Source organism: Chamaea fasciata, unplaced genomic scaffold (genome assembly GCF_029207755.1).
Source record: "Chamaea fasciata isolate MVZ Bird 193981 ecotype frontalis unplaced genomic scaffold, bChaFas1.0.hap1 SCAF_3, whole genome shotgun sequence".
Lineage (NCBI taxonomy): Eukaryota > Metazoa > Chordata > Aves > Passeriformes > Sylviidae > Chamaea > Chamaea fasciata.
In genome coordinates, this window is record NW_027094088.1 from 92,592,214 (window position 1) to 92,606,145 (window position 13,932).

Below are 13,932 nucleotides of genomic sequence, written 5' to 3' on the forward strand. Positions count from 1 at the left end.
ACATGAAGTGATATACTGTCTTCCAGTCAAAAAATTATAAAAAGCATTTTCATATTTCAGTATGTTCTATTTCTTTTGGGTTTTTTCCTAGTTATCTCATGTGGTGGTCTTCCATCTCCACCAAATGGAAATAAGATTGGAACCTTAACAGTCTATGGAGCTACTGCAATATTCACTTGTAACACAGGATACACATTAGTTGGTTCTCATGTGAGAGAGTGCTTGGCAAATGGTCTCTGGAGCGGTACTGAAACCCAATGCCTAGGTAAGACCCCCAAATTTCTGTTCTTTGTTTTGCTTTGTCTGAAACAGTATCAAGAAGTGTAATTCAGCTCTTGTCAAGCAATATTTTTTAATCAATGGGAAATAAAGATACCTTAAATATGGAAATATTATGTACTTAGTATGATTTTGTGCTATTCTACTAGTAGATATAATTTATTTAGAAATTAAGTTACCTTTTATGTTGTTGTAATGCTATTCCAATCAGTATGATTTTTAAGTGACTTAAATAATCGCTCACATTCACAGTGTTTTTCTTTGTGGAGCAGGGTGTGTGATGAAATTAAGCGTCAAGAGAATCTTCAGTTAGGACTATTCCTGATGCGTTCCAAATACAATTGAGTATTCAGCATATTGACCATTCAGTCAGGAGAAGCAAACAAGAGGCAGTCAAAAGTGAAGAAAAACCAAGACTCTTTCAAACCCTGAGATTTATATACTTTGGACATTAATTCTCACCCCAACTCTTGCTCTCTTCAGATCCACTCGTATTGATCCACATTCCTAATACAGGCATAAGAAAAACCCTCTCTTTTTGAGTAGCATTTGAGGCTCGGCAGTGGGTTTATTCTTGGTTGTGAACAGGATATTTATTTCTGGAATCTGTTATTTGCTTTGTCTATCCTCATTTTGCAGATTTTCTTCTTGCCTTATAGTGGAATGTACTCTGTTTCTCTCAGGAAAGGAGGAATTCTGCTTTTCTTGTCAGACCTCAACCTCACATGAAAGGCATTTTTCTTCTCTGCTGCCTCAGTATGTCATTTTAGAGGGACACAAAGTGTTCCATGCTTATCTTTATATTCAGGTATACATGGAGATGTCCAAGCACCTCTCCTGGGTGGTGGTGGAGTTTTACAGTGGATCTGATGCAATACTGTAGATGATCATGTGCAGTCCCCTAGTGGAAGGCCTCAGAAATGAGTCTGTGGACCATGACCTGCCTGTGCTGGACCCAGACAGAGCTAATTTTTAGCACATTTGCTGAGTTGACTTTCCTCATGGATACACTCTTCTCCCCAGGCTTGTTTACTTCTTTGACCTGAGATCACTGGGCAATAGAATCACCTTTATCTTATCTCAAGTTTATTTCAGATGGATTAACTTTATGTCCTGATTTCCGGGAATTCACAGAGGTTTGTTTGGTATGGGGGGGGAGGTTTGGTGACTGCACATGAGCAATGGCTTCTTTATACAGCTTGCCATAGTGGGCAAAGTCCTACAGTGATCTTAGCAATGTTTGAGCCATTAACCATTGACATCTCAATTTCTCACAGATACTAGGCTGCAGCAGAAGGAAAAATTAAGACAGAATATTATCAAAAAAAAAAAGTAGTACAGAATCATGTAATTCAGAGCAGGAGTAAGATTTCATAGTGGTCCATTATGATTGACTCCTTCATTTTGCAACAGGAATGTTTGTAGTTCAATTTTTTGAATATAGTTTTATAGTATGTGGTCTCTTAAGAACTGGAGTGATCAAAAATAGTGACTATTGTCTCATAAAACTAACGTAATTTCTAAATGTCAGTTCATTTATTAGTGACTTCCCAGCAAGATGCAGTTGTTTCTGGAAAATTTTATGAAAATGAAGAACACTTCTCTGGCTTGATATATTTTAACACCTTATTGTTAAATTTAAAATATGCTGTATAAAGAAAGATGTCATTCTGATGCGGGAAATAAGCATAGGATAGCGTAAGCATAGGATATAGGCATAGGCAGAGTACACTTCTTTTGGTATTTAGAGCAGAAAAGAATTAAAATAAACTTTTTTTTTACTGAGGAAAAAGATTGCACTGAGTGCTGCTTAGGGGATTGCTGTGATTCAGCATTACTTTTTCACATGCGTAAGTTCATCAGTTCCACAGTGGAAGTGTACAGAAGGTTTGTATCTAGAAACACCTCAGACATCTTTTGGTCTCAGGTTATATCCTTGGGCTGAGGCTGACTGACATTTAGATACATTGGAACTGTGGAGATCCAACAGCCCAAAACTTGTGTGTGTAAGAGTGTTTTACACAGCCCTTTCTTCTGTTCCAAACATGCAAACTCTATCGCAAAAAAAGAGAGCAATTATCCCTGTAGGTTTTTCCAGTGTGTTACACCATGCATCACCAGGGTATTGCCTGGCACCTGCATGTAATGAATTCAAGCATAACAATATGAATTAGTATGAATTCATTTTGAATAACCTGAAATACTACTTCATAATCTGATCAATAATAACAGTATTTAGTACTTATGTACTTCTTTTCTCTTTTGAAAGGCTGTATGCAGGATAATTTGGCTGCCAACATATGCAAACTCAACAATACACAATTCTCAATGGATTTTGTTTGTATTATAAATCACTCTTGCCTATGAAAGGCTGGAAAAGAGGTTTTTTTCTATTCTGGCTATTGAGAATTAACGTTTACACTGAACTCCTCAGAAGATTAACTGTCTATTGTAGTCATGAGTTTAGATTCAAATAATGTAGAGATGGAGAATAATTTTCAGTACAGGACTTAAAATGCATATATATATTTAACAATCTATACTTTATATATAGAGAGAGAACAATACCACATTATTCTGCAAGTCTGTTTAGAAATGATACCTAGTGAATCTTTTAACCCTTTGGGAAAAAGTTAGTAAGTTTATTTGATCTAATATTTAGGAAAGACTGTGTCTATATGCAGATTTAACTTCATTTGTATGAAGTCATCCTTTTCTTCTCCAGGAGTAATTTGGTGCTGGGTTTTGTCTAATTCAGTTTTTTTACAAATGTCCATTGAAATTGGTATTGATTACTATTATCTCCTTATAGCTAATAACTTTTTATTTTTCCCCGCCTGACTATTCTGCATTTTAATGTTTTTTTACAGATCTATTCCTACATGTAATGAACACAGGACCTCTTGCAGGAACCATTACTGCAGTAAAAGCATTGCTTCCTTTATGATACTTCCCAATTCTTTTTCTAAAAACTTAGATGAACTTTAGCTCCTTTTTGATTGATTTCATTGTTGAATGAAGCCCTATGCTTAGAACTGTTAAATGCATGGATCCACCTCATCAGATTAAAAAGATAACATTTAGAGCTGGCAGGTTAATCACCACTTAGTGTTTGCTATTTCAAAATCAGACAGGCTCTATAGTACTAAAAACAGTACACACATTTGAGTGTTAAAGTCTAAATTTGAGTTACTTCATGCATGCTGCAGAAAATTTTATTTCTGCCACTAAGCCCCTTCCTGTCTCTCTTTCACATAAGGCTTATTAATACCATGTTCTTCAGATACTTAATTTAGATGCAATTAAGAATACAATCCAAGGTCAATGGAACTATGTAGGCTCCTCCAGAGAGAAATTCAGGAAAGGTAAATTCGTAAATTTTAAACCTAGATGATGTGAATACTGCTAGTTGAATATTCCTAAATTTCAAGGACAACATGCCCCAAATTTATTTCAGAGGTGCTTTTAAAAATTACCTGAAGCCTGTGAAAATCAGAAGGCAAACACCCAGGGAGCTCTGAATGAGTCTTTCCATTTCAAAGGAATTATAATGAGTTAGAGATGCTTTTTATCTACACTGTACCTACATGAATATAATTTTCAAGACACCTATAGATGGAAATAAATATCACTTTATGTTACCCACTGATATGTGTAGAATTAATTGATGATTTCAGGTTAAATGAGTACACTAATTTCTGTATATTAGGAACAGGTTTGTCAATTCCTTATTATTTGTCACTAAGGAAAGCTAAAATCAAGGACTGCAGTTAATGAGTCTAAGGCTGAATATAAGACCTAAGTCTTCAGTTTGTTAGGATTACATGTATTTTTTATTCATTGTAGAAGCATAAATATGAATTGTTAGGCAAGATTTCTTTCAATTTCACTCACTTACACCATTGAAAATATTTCTCTTTCCCTTTTTTCCTTTCAAGAATATTTGCAACTATGTCACAAAACCTATGTGCTTTTATGTGTGCTTTGTGTGTATGGCTAACCATAGGTTCATATAGGGCATAGGGAAGAAATTGGAAGAATTAAAATTAAATTAGAAGAATTAAATTTGAAGAACTTAATTGGAAGAATTTAAATTTGCCTAACTCTATCTGCAAAATCAGTGGTACTTAATTATGGATCAGTGTGTTTTCCTTAAAAGATATTTTTCCCTGTCTTTTTAGGTCTTTCAGGTGCAAAATTACATGTAAACAAGTCAAGGACATGTTTAAAATCTAAAGTTAAATATAACCTACTCTATTCCATCTTATAATTATATGATATATATATAATGCCTTAGATTTATCAGTATGAAAATATGCTGCTGTTGACTTTCGTTGTGAAAAGATATCTAATCCTTTAGTTGATAACTCATAGATAAATTGCAGTATAATATTATGATATTGGCTTATATTTGAAATTCTTATTAAAATAAAATAGAATTATTTCTATCTTGCTTTCCAGGTGTTTCAGAATAAAACTGCTGAACCAACCTTGATGCATATGAACAATTTTCTAAATACTTGAGGTCATATTTTACTAAAAAAATCCCCTCACAGCCTTCTTAATTTTCTTTAATTTTATTTGATGAGAAAATTACATACATTTTGTGTCATTGCAGTGCACTTTCAGTTCTTAATATGTTGGAATAGTTAATTTAAATGAGTCAAAAATCCCTGAAAAAAATCATTAAATACAGTAGGTGGAATGATCAGTAAATGAAATGACTCACATAATAAGTCCAGCAACTTGTTAAATCCCTATTTAAGAGAAAGTGCATAATATTTTTCTTTATGCAAGGTGGCACATTTCATCTATCTTTCTTCTTGAAATTCTCTGTGGTACTGTGTTTGTCTTCTATGCAGCTACTGCTTTTTAATTCTTCACTATTTAGATCTAGAAAATTTAGAAAACCTTAATGTATTCCTTTCTATTTTACCTCACTCCCTGGAAAAAAATAGGGTGAAAATATTAGGAACTAATTTTTAGCATAGGGAAAATAAGGTAACAGGGAACAGACAGGATGGAACAATCAAAAGCAAACCTTGATAAACTTACTGCCTTTTCCAGTGACTGTCTCATGAGATGTAGATTTCAGCAGTAGATTTCTTTCACTCCGTGGTGTAGCAAAACTTTTGAAACAGTCTTCCTGTGTATCCTTGTAGCCAAATTGAGACGACAGGGACTGGATTGGGGACCTGAAAAATGGGTGGTAAACTAATTGAGCCAAGAAAACTCTAAGGGTATTTTTTCTTGATTGGAAGTGTGACTAGGAGCCAGTGGATACTAGGATGAACAAAAAGGCCCAAACAATCCAACCTCTGCTGGTCACTTAGATAACAAATCGGGATGCAGCTGCAGCACATTTGAGGGTGACATGAAATGATGGGAGAAGAGTTGAAGTGTGGATTGTAGTACTGCTTGACAGAGGGACATTTAGATTCTGGAGGAATGGGCCAACAGGAAGCTCATAAAGTTCAAGCAAGACAAATACAGAATACTGTACTTTTCCTTGAATGATGTCATTTGTGAGTTCTCTTAAACTGACTGGGTAAAAACAAGCTTTACAGTAAGCACACAGGTGACTGAATGGAGAGGCTGACTAAGAGTTAAAAGTGTGGCCTTGAAGTAAAAAATCAGAGATTGGATATGGAGTGTATGAGCACCACTGCAGTCAGCAGGTCATGGTTATTATTTCCTCTTCAGCACTCATGTGGAAAATTGCGTGTAGTTTTTTGTGTCCTCCACCATACAAGAGAGATATTGCAAAATGAAGCAAGTTCAGGGGGAAGGACCCATTAAGGGGCCAGGGCCTGGAGTAGGTTTTAGACAAAGTTGGAGGAGAGAGAAGGGTAAAAGGGATCATATTACTAATCTGGACTGAGAACAATAAGATAAATTATTTCATGGCATATTTCATGGAGAAAAATATGCTTTCAATGTCCTCTGCTGCCATATTCTCTGTTGTAAGGGGAAAAGTAGCTGCATAACTAGTGAAAAGCTTGCATTCATGCTTCCTCCCACAAATTTGCAGAATAATAACACAATGTCTTCTTAGATGCATCAGAAATCCTACAATTAGGATTTTTATAATAATCCTGTGTGTATGAAAAACCTAATCAAGCGGTGCATGTTTTATCCGTCTAATGTTTTAGAGGAGCCATTAGGTGTGAATGAAATATAATGTCTAACATAATAAAGGGGCTCTATTATAAAGGAGATTGAATCCTGAAGAGAAGTTACAAACAAGTTGCTGTTGACGGATACAGCCTGCATGAAACAGAAGCAGTCACACACACACAACCCATTGTAGCTGCAGTTTTGAGCCTTAGGTCCCAGCCTTCACCTCTCAAAATGAGGATTTAGCACAGTTTCAGATGAAATTACTGCAGTTGTAATTAATCAGTGTCACCACAATAAAAAAAACCCAATCTTCTTTCTCTTCCTTAATCAGTAAAGAGAAATAGTTTTTTGCTCAGCAACTCTGTTTTCAAATAGAATGAAGAACCCAGAATGAATTAAATCATTACTTGGCTTCCTCACTGCCAAGACTGCTATTATCCTGGAATAATGGATTTTGTAATGCTTTAACAGCAGCTGAAATAAGGAGGAAACAGTGCTGTCTGACATTCCTTCTTGTTCATGCCTTCTACCTAGAAAATGTTTATAAATTCATATTCATGTCAAAATTACCATAAGCTCTTTTTTATATTGCTTTGTAATTTTGTCAGTACCAATAAAAATATCCCACTTCTACTTTTATTATGATGAAGTGCCTTAAAAAGGTTGCCTTTTTTCTCACAGAAGTGTGAGGTCTTTAACTCTCAAACCCATACTATTATTTCGTAATAGAATTCTCATTTCTCTAATTCATGATTTTCTTCTTCAAAGTAGAAGAAATATCATCCGTGGGTTTTATACTTGAGAACTTTTTCTACACAGTGTAGTAGTTGACTCTAAATATATTGTTTATTGAAAAGAAAGTTAAATTTTGGTGTTTTTTTCTTGTAAATTTTGGCAAGTCTTATAAAAATACACATTTTTGATAAGTTGTTCTTTTATTGTAGCTGGTCACTGTGGCTCTCCAGACCCAATTGTGAATGGTCATATTAGTGGAGATGGTTTCAGTTATCGCGACACTGTGGTCTACCAGTGTAATCCTGGCTTTCGACTAGTTGGTACATCTGTCAGAATTTGCCTACAGGACCACAAGTGGTCTGGACAAACACCTGTTTGTGTCCGTAAGTACAATTAATTTTTCATTTAATTGTTGCTACTATTTTAAACATAATTGAATATTAACAGTGGGCTGGATATTCAAAAGTGTTTGGATTCAGATCAGATATTTATTGGACCAATTGTCAATTACAGGGGTTGCTATGATCCAGTTTCTAACCTAGCACAGACTTGTTAATATTTTCAGTAACTCCTGTTTTCTGTTGTTTCAGAAACAGGATGGCGTAGACACTGAAGGGGTTTGAATAGCAACTTGGTCTATCACTTTCTCTTTAGATGCTAACCTGCCTATTTTTCTTCCAACAGCAATCACATGTGGACATCCTGGGAATCCAACTCATGGAATGACTAATGGCAGTGAATTCAATTTAAATGATGTGGTGAATTTTACCTGCCACACTGGATACTTACTTCAGGGTGCTTCTCGAGCACAGTGTCGAAGCAATGGGCAGTGGAGTAGTCCTTTACCCAACTGCCGAGGTAAGAGTTTTACCCTGCCTACAAATGTTGATGTGATCATATCCAAAGCTGGAATTATCGGGGTCCATTTACAAATGTTAATAACAGTGCTAATTTCCAAATATGTAAACCAAAAACAAATTAAAAAATGCTTACTGTCTGGAAAGATTATGATGGTTATGTCTGCTATGGAACATACAAAGAAATAGAACACAAAAAATTTCTCCAGAAATGCAATGGTTACTAAGCTTTTCTTGGGTATTTTCTTTCACTAGAAAAATGTTAAAACAGTGTAAGTACTGTGCTCTTTGTTCTTTGTGTCTTGTCTTTTGTGGAAAAAGGATATTTCAGGCAGCAAAGTCATTCTAAGGATACAACATTGGAACTAAAAATCATGTAATAAGAACTGAACTTTGACTATTGTACCTTTATTATCTCCACCTGTTGGTTTATTAAAAATCTTCTTGTATTACAACTGTTGTTTCTAAGAATAATAATTATCTTTGGTGATTAGCTCATCAAAACATTTCAGAGATAGCTGATGCAATTCCAGGCTCAGTGTGTGTGGAATTAGATCTTTCATTTCCATTAAAACAATAAAGAGATGGTAATTCCCTCAGTCACTACCCTCAGAATTTATTCAAATGAGTTAACTAACATAACAACGTAATTATTGGAACCGAGAAACAAGAATTAGCAAACTGTTCCTATTTAGGCTCATGTATTCTTTCCGTTTTATATTGTTTTGTTTTGCTAGACCTAAGAGAAAAAACTTGTCTGTCTCATCTGGGAGGCATTTAAGGTTTTATTTGTTGGAAACACATACTTTTTCATTTATACTGTAGTTGCAATCAGAATCTGTTCTGTTTGACTGTCAGAGACAGAAATAGAATAGCTTGACTGAAGTTCAACCCCATTTATGAGCTGAGTTACTCAGCTATTTACATTGAACTCCATTACATTTATTTAAAGGAAAGCAAGGAAATTGAAATGAAAGCAAGGAAAAACAATGCAAAGACTGAGAAGATTTTTAAAAAAGAACATAAGAATTAGGATGCCTGCAGTTACTACAACAATATCTCAGTTGTCTCTCCTGTCTACTTTTGTTGTTCTTTTTAAATTTATTCACATGAATTTGAGTTTGATCCAGGCCAATTTATGGTCTGAAATCTTGTTTAGAGAGATTGGTTTTCTGAAAGGAGTGAGTATTATAGATGCAGCTCTGCCAAGATCCATTCATTTAAGAATGGTAAACTCCTACCAGAATGGAGTGGCCCAGAGTTCTCCTAGTTGAGTATCCAGAGTTCTGTGTATTCTCATGCAGGTAGCATGATTATGGACTTTTGTCATTCACTCAGTGTTTCTTCACTTCATTCTTCTCTTTGCTTAGTATTTCTTTCTCTGTTGCAAGATATATTTTTCAGTGACTGTCTTGTATCTCTTCCATCGTGAACTGCAGAGATCCACCTAATTTCGTCACCTTCTCCATGCACCATGCTACAAGCCAGAACGTTTTGCTGCTAATCATGATAACACTGTAGCTGCTCACCTCTGTGACCAAGTTTAATTGATTCAAAGGGTTTGAAAAAGTTGTCAGGAAGTTTGCAATTTTTCCTAGAAACATCTCCTTCTGGAGAGGAATATACTGTCTAAAGTAACAATAACTGTTGCAAATGTATTTGCGCACCAGAAGATATTTAGTTTTACTGTAAAGGAAATGTTCAATATCCACTTCAGCTAAAACATATCTGTGTTAGAGTAGTTCTGTACAATTCTCCTAGTACATACATCTCTGATCTAGATATGTGGGGGATTCTTATTTCAATTATATGAAAATTTAAAGTGTTGTAACATAATTGCCTTGATAATTGGTATTGTTTCCTATTTTAGGTTAGAGTGGTGGGTTGACCTTGCAGCTTGTATGTAGCAACTTCTCTCTGCTGTTCTTTCTCACTTCTCTTCTCTGGTGTGTGTTCTCCACAGGCTGAAGAGGGTATCTACTCCCTCTTGCACTGCCTTTTCTAAACTCAGTGTTCCTTTTTTAATTCTCACTAGTGTGTGCATGTGTGTGTTTGTGGCCTCCTCTCTCTGGTGTGTTCTGCCCTTTCCTAAATATATCTTCAGAGAAACAAACTTTTCTCAGGATTCACCTCTGATTTGAAGAGAGACTGAGAATTGGGGTTGTTCAGCTTAGGGGAGAGAAGGCTCAGGGGAACATTGCTGATATCTATACTTGTCACATTGCCTTCCCTGGGGATTTTCTTCCCAGCCTGCCCTGGCTAGCCCTGGCACCAGCGACAAGTCCGGTACAGCTCAGTAGGCTGGCCAAGCGAGCCGATCCAGTGGGTCCAAGCGTTGGTACAGCGCGATGAAGGCAAGGGAATAAAGAGAGGACTCTGATGAGGGGTCTGCCACTGAAGTTAATTGGTGCCCCGCAAGGAGCAACCTCACCTCCAGAGAGTCTGCCTCAGCAGAGCACAGACAGCCCTGTGACAACAGGTTTTATTGGGGGGTAGGGAAGGGGGAAGGAGAAGGGAAGGATCCAATAGGAATAGGTCTGGGAGTGGCTCTGCAGGTGGGGGACTTCTTCAGGGACCAGCTTTGGAGGGGAAGGAGGGAACCCCTCGGAACCTGGCCTGTCACTGGACGCTCTCCCTGGAACTTGCCAGACACAGGGAGAGGCCCTGAGGAGACTGACAGGTGCCAGGGGTAGAGGAACACAAGATTGACACATAACCAAACTTAGGATAAACCAAATAGGGAGGAACTTTTAAGTGGAACAAACCATTTAAACATACATTAAACAAACAAAACTGAAAAACACATCACTACATATACTTATCTAAGGCACAGTGTAAAATAAGAGGGCCAGACTTCTCAGTGGTGCTCACTGAAAGTACATGATGAAAAGGGTACAAAACAAACATAAGAAAAAGCTTTTTAAATATGAGGGTGGCAAAACACCTGAATAAATTTCCCAGAGACATTGTGGATTTTCTTTTTCTTTTTTTTTTTTTTTTTCTAGTAGCTATTCAAAATCTAACTGGACAAAGCCCTTGGCAAGCTGTTTAATTTCCACTTCCAAGTTCAAGTTTTCTTGTATACAGTTTGTGGCTTAAGACTATATATATACACCAACTATATTCCTATGTCAAATTTGGTCTTAATGAATTGATTAGAACTTACCTAAAGCAAGTGATAGCACTTTTCTGACATAAGCCTTTACTTCTAAAATTGTCTTTTATCTAATGGGTGGAAAACCTTTGTTTTAAAGTTCATTGTTAGCAACGGATTATGAATTTGTTTACAAATAAAGTAAAACTTCGAGCTCTTTAAATATCCTGCTGCGAAAGGATTGATTCCTGGCAAACCTGTATCATTTAATTCAACCGAGATTTTACATATGACCTTTCTTTCAAACTTCATCTGAGTTCACTTGAGTCAATAATGAACTTGGCTTCATTTGGCTGAGACTGTGCAGTAAGTACTACAAATTAAAAATTGCTGCTTGAAACTATTGTAGAATTTTATTTTATTTTATTTTATTTTATTTTATTTTATTTTGTATTTAAACTGACCTGTTATTTATGCATAGGAAACCTTGATATTTTCAGAAAATAAAGCTGGAGCAGTTCTTAGGCACCCTTCTGGAATGATACATTGCTTCTGTCTGTTGTGTCAATAGCAGGTTAACTAAGTAATCAGTGACAGGAAATTTAATAAGGAAATTAAATGGGAGGTTTGGGCTGAGAAAAAGGTAATGGACACAAAAGACCATATTTGCTATTTCAGAGCCATATGATAAAAACTTGTATAAAAAAAAGGATTTTAATATCTTCATACTTCTTAAATGCACTACAAGTACTGAATTGATTTGCAATGTTATTTCTCCCTACTCCAGAATGTCTTTATCTGCTCTGGTTAACTGTTTTGGGTCAGCAAGTAAGAGCTTTTATCTCTTAAAATCTACATATTTTTTAGTATTTGATTTGGACCTGGGTTCTGAGGTAATGTAATTCTTAAAATACCCATGCCTTGAAAAAGCTATATTCCCACTGTTCCTGTCACAAGTAAAAAAAAAATGACAAGTTGCCATGTTCAGGTACTTCATGAGATAGAAACCTACATTTTTGAATTATTTAAATATTAATATGTGTTTAAAAATATATATTTATTCCTTTCAATGTATTTAGTATTTTCTAAAGATTGGCGATAACCTTTTCTGGAATGTGACAGTCTCTGAAGTATGACTTTAAATTCATCATTTGTAATTTTCCACATGGACTCTATCTTTACTTCTATTTAGTTGATATGGAACAGGTAAAGTAGTTGGTTTAATTGCCTTTAAATTGGAACCAAGTGGCATCAGAAAAATTACAATACCGAGATCTCTATTCTCTGCTGCAAACCTGCCAGAGTAGAGCTTGGTGCAACCTGGATGTGCTACCCCAGAAGTAGTTATGACTATATTAAATCCTAAGCCAAGTATGTTCACTGGATTTTTTTTTTTTTTCTGTTAACAGTTTAGAACCATTTTCCATTTAGTCTTTGGAAGCACAGAAAGCCAATCTCCATGCTTTCTACTTTTCATAATAACTCCTAACCACCAAACTGAGAACTGAATCAGATGGTCTTGTCAGGGCTCTACACTCCTGATTGCACTGCAGGTCATTTTTCCATATATTATGCTTGAAGCAAGAACTGCTGAATTTAACACCATACTTTCTGCCTATATTAAGGCAGAGTCATATGCATAATCTGTACCAGGAGAAGTGGATATCCTTTGCTACTATTACCCTCAGAATTCCTTTTATCTTTTTGTAAATAAGATTTATGATCTTTTATCCTGCTAGAAATGTATTTCTTAAGACCAGAAACATTTCAATGGAAAGATCCATTTGGCTAAGTTGCAGAGGTTTGAGTTAGCTCAAATTCTCCAGTCATAATCAGTAAGTCCAGGTATTTGTTAGTAATAAAGAACTCAGGTCTGTATTTATAGTGTGTCTGTGCTGACTTTCTAACTTAAAAGGTTAATCTTTCTTTACCTCATTGCTCATAGATTCTTGAAAAGTTAAATAAGGCTTTTATGTCTGATCAGGAATCTGGTATCTACAAAGAATTTCTAATTTTATTGTGCTCTCTTTAGTGCCTATGTCATTTGAACCAGTGGTAGTATGTTCCACACCTTTACTGACAAGAAAAATAACCTTTCTGATGGCAGCTAGAAAGGTGGGAGAGATTGAGACTGGTGACCAATTCTTCTCATCCAAAGATAAAGCATCTCTGAATTTAAGCTGTTTTCCATCTATGGTGGAGTCAAGGATCTGTATAAACTGAGGAATGCATTTCGTTCAGTTTTGTTTTTTCCAAAGTCAGAGGCCTTTGTTGTGACTTATTTATATTTAAATAAATAGATGTACCTAGTCTGTTCATCTTTGGTAGCATGTTGAAATTCTTCAGAAGGATAACTTGCACTTGAGTAAGTTTCCTAAGTAAGGAGGTGAGGCGCCATGGGAGATGCCATATGGTGTCTGAGATATTTACCTAACCTGGCAGAGATGCCCCTCTCTGGAGTGAAACGAGCCTGGAGATCAGGCAAAGACACTTCAAAAGGTAGTAGGAACGTCTTTTGTGGCAACTGAAGAGTTCCTTATCCAAGTGAAAAACAATGCTCAGGTTAAAAGAGAATCGTAAGGAAAAGACTTTAAGTCATGATCCCAGAGTTTGTACTAGTCTGACAAAAGCTATTGTTTTAATACTAGTAGTACATAGATGCCCAAAAATGAATTCTGCATATGGAGAAAACGATAGAAAAATAACAGGTAAGTACTTTATCTTTTTGGTCAATTTGCTGTTGTGATACCTGGTAAAATATGAGAAGTTTTCATTCTTGTTTATTTTTGACTTTGCATTGACCTTTACTAAAATTCCATTTATTGGCAGTTTTGTCATCATGCTTTC

At 35.8% G+C, this 13,932-nt stretch overlaps 1 protein-coding gene across 1 annotated transcript in view; it reads left to right on the plus strand.

Annotated features, from left to right (window-relative positions):
* CSMD1 (CUB and Sushi multiple domains 1) overlaps nt 1–13,932 on the plus strand; it is a 1,082,532-nt gene that overhangs the window by 1,023,553 nt on the left and 45,047 nt on the right. Inside the window, exons 52-54 of the mRNA XM_066179810.1 lie at nt 92–265; nt 7,344–7,517; nt 7,819–7,992. Coding sequence (XP_066035907.1) covers nt 92–265; nt 7,344–7,517; nt 7,819–7,992 — 522 coding nt within the window. The remainder of the gene's footprint in view (nt 1–91; nt 266–7,343; nt 7,518–7,818; nt 7,993–13,932) is intronic.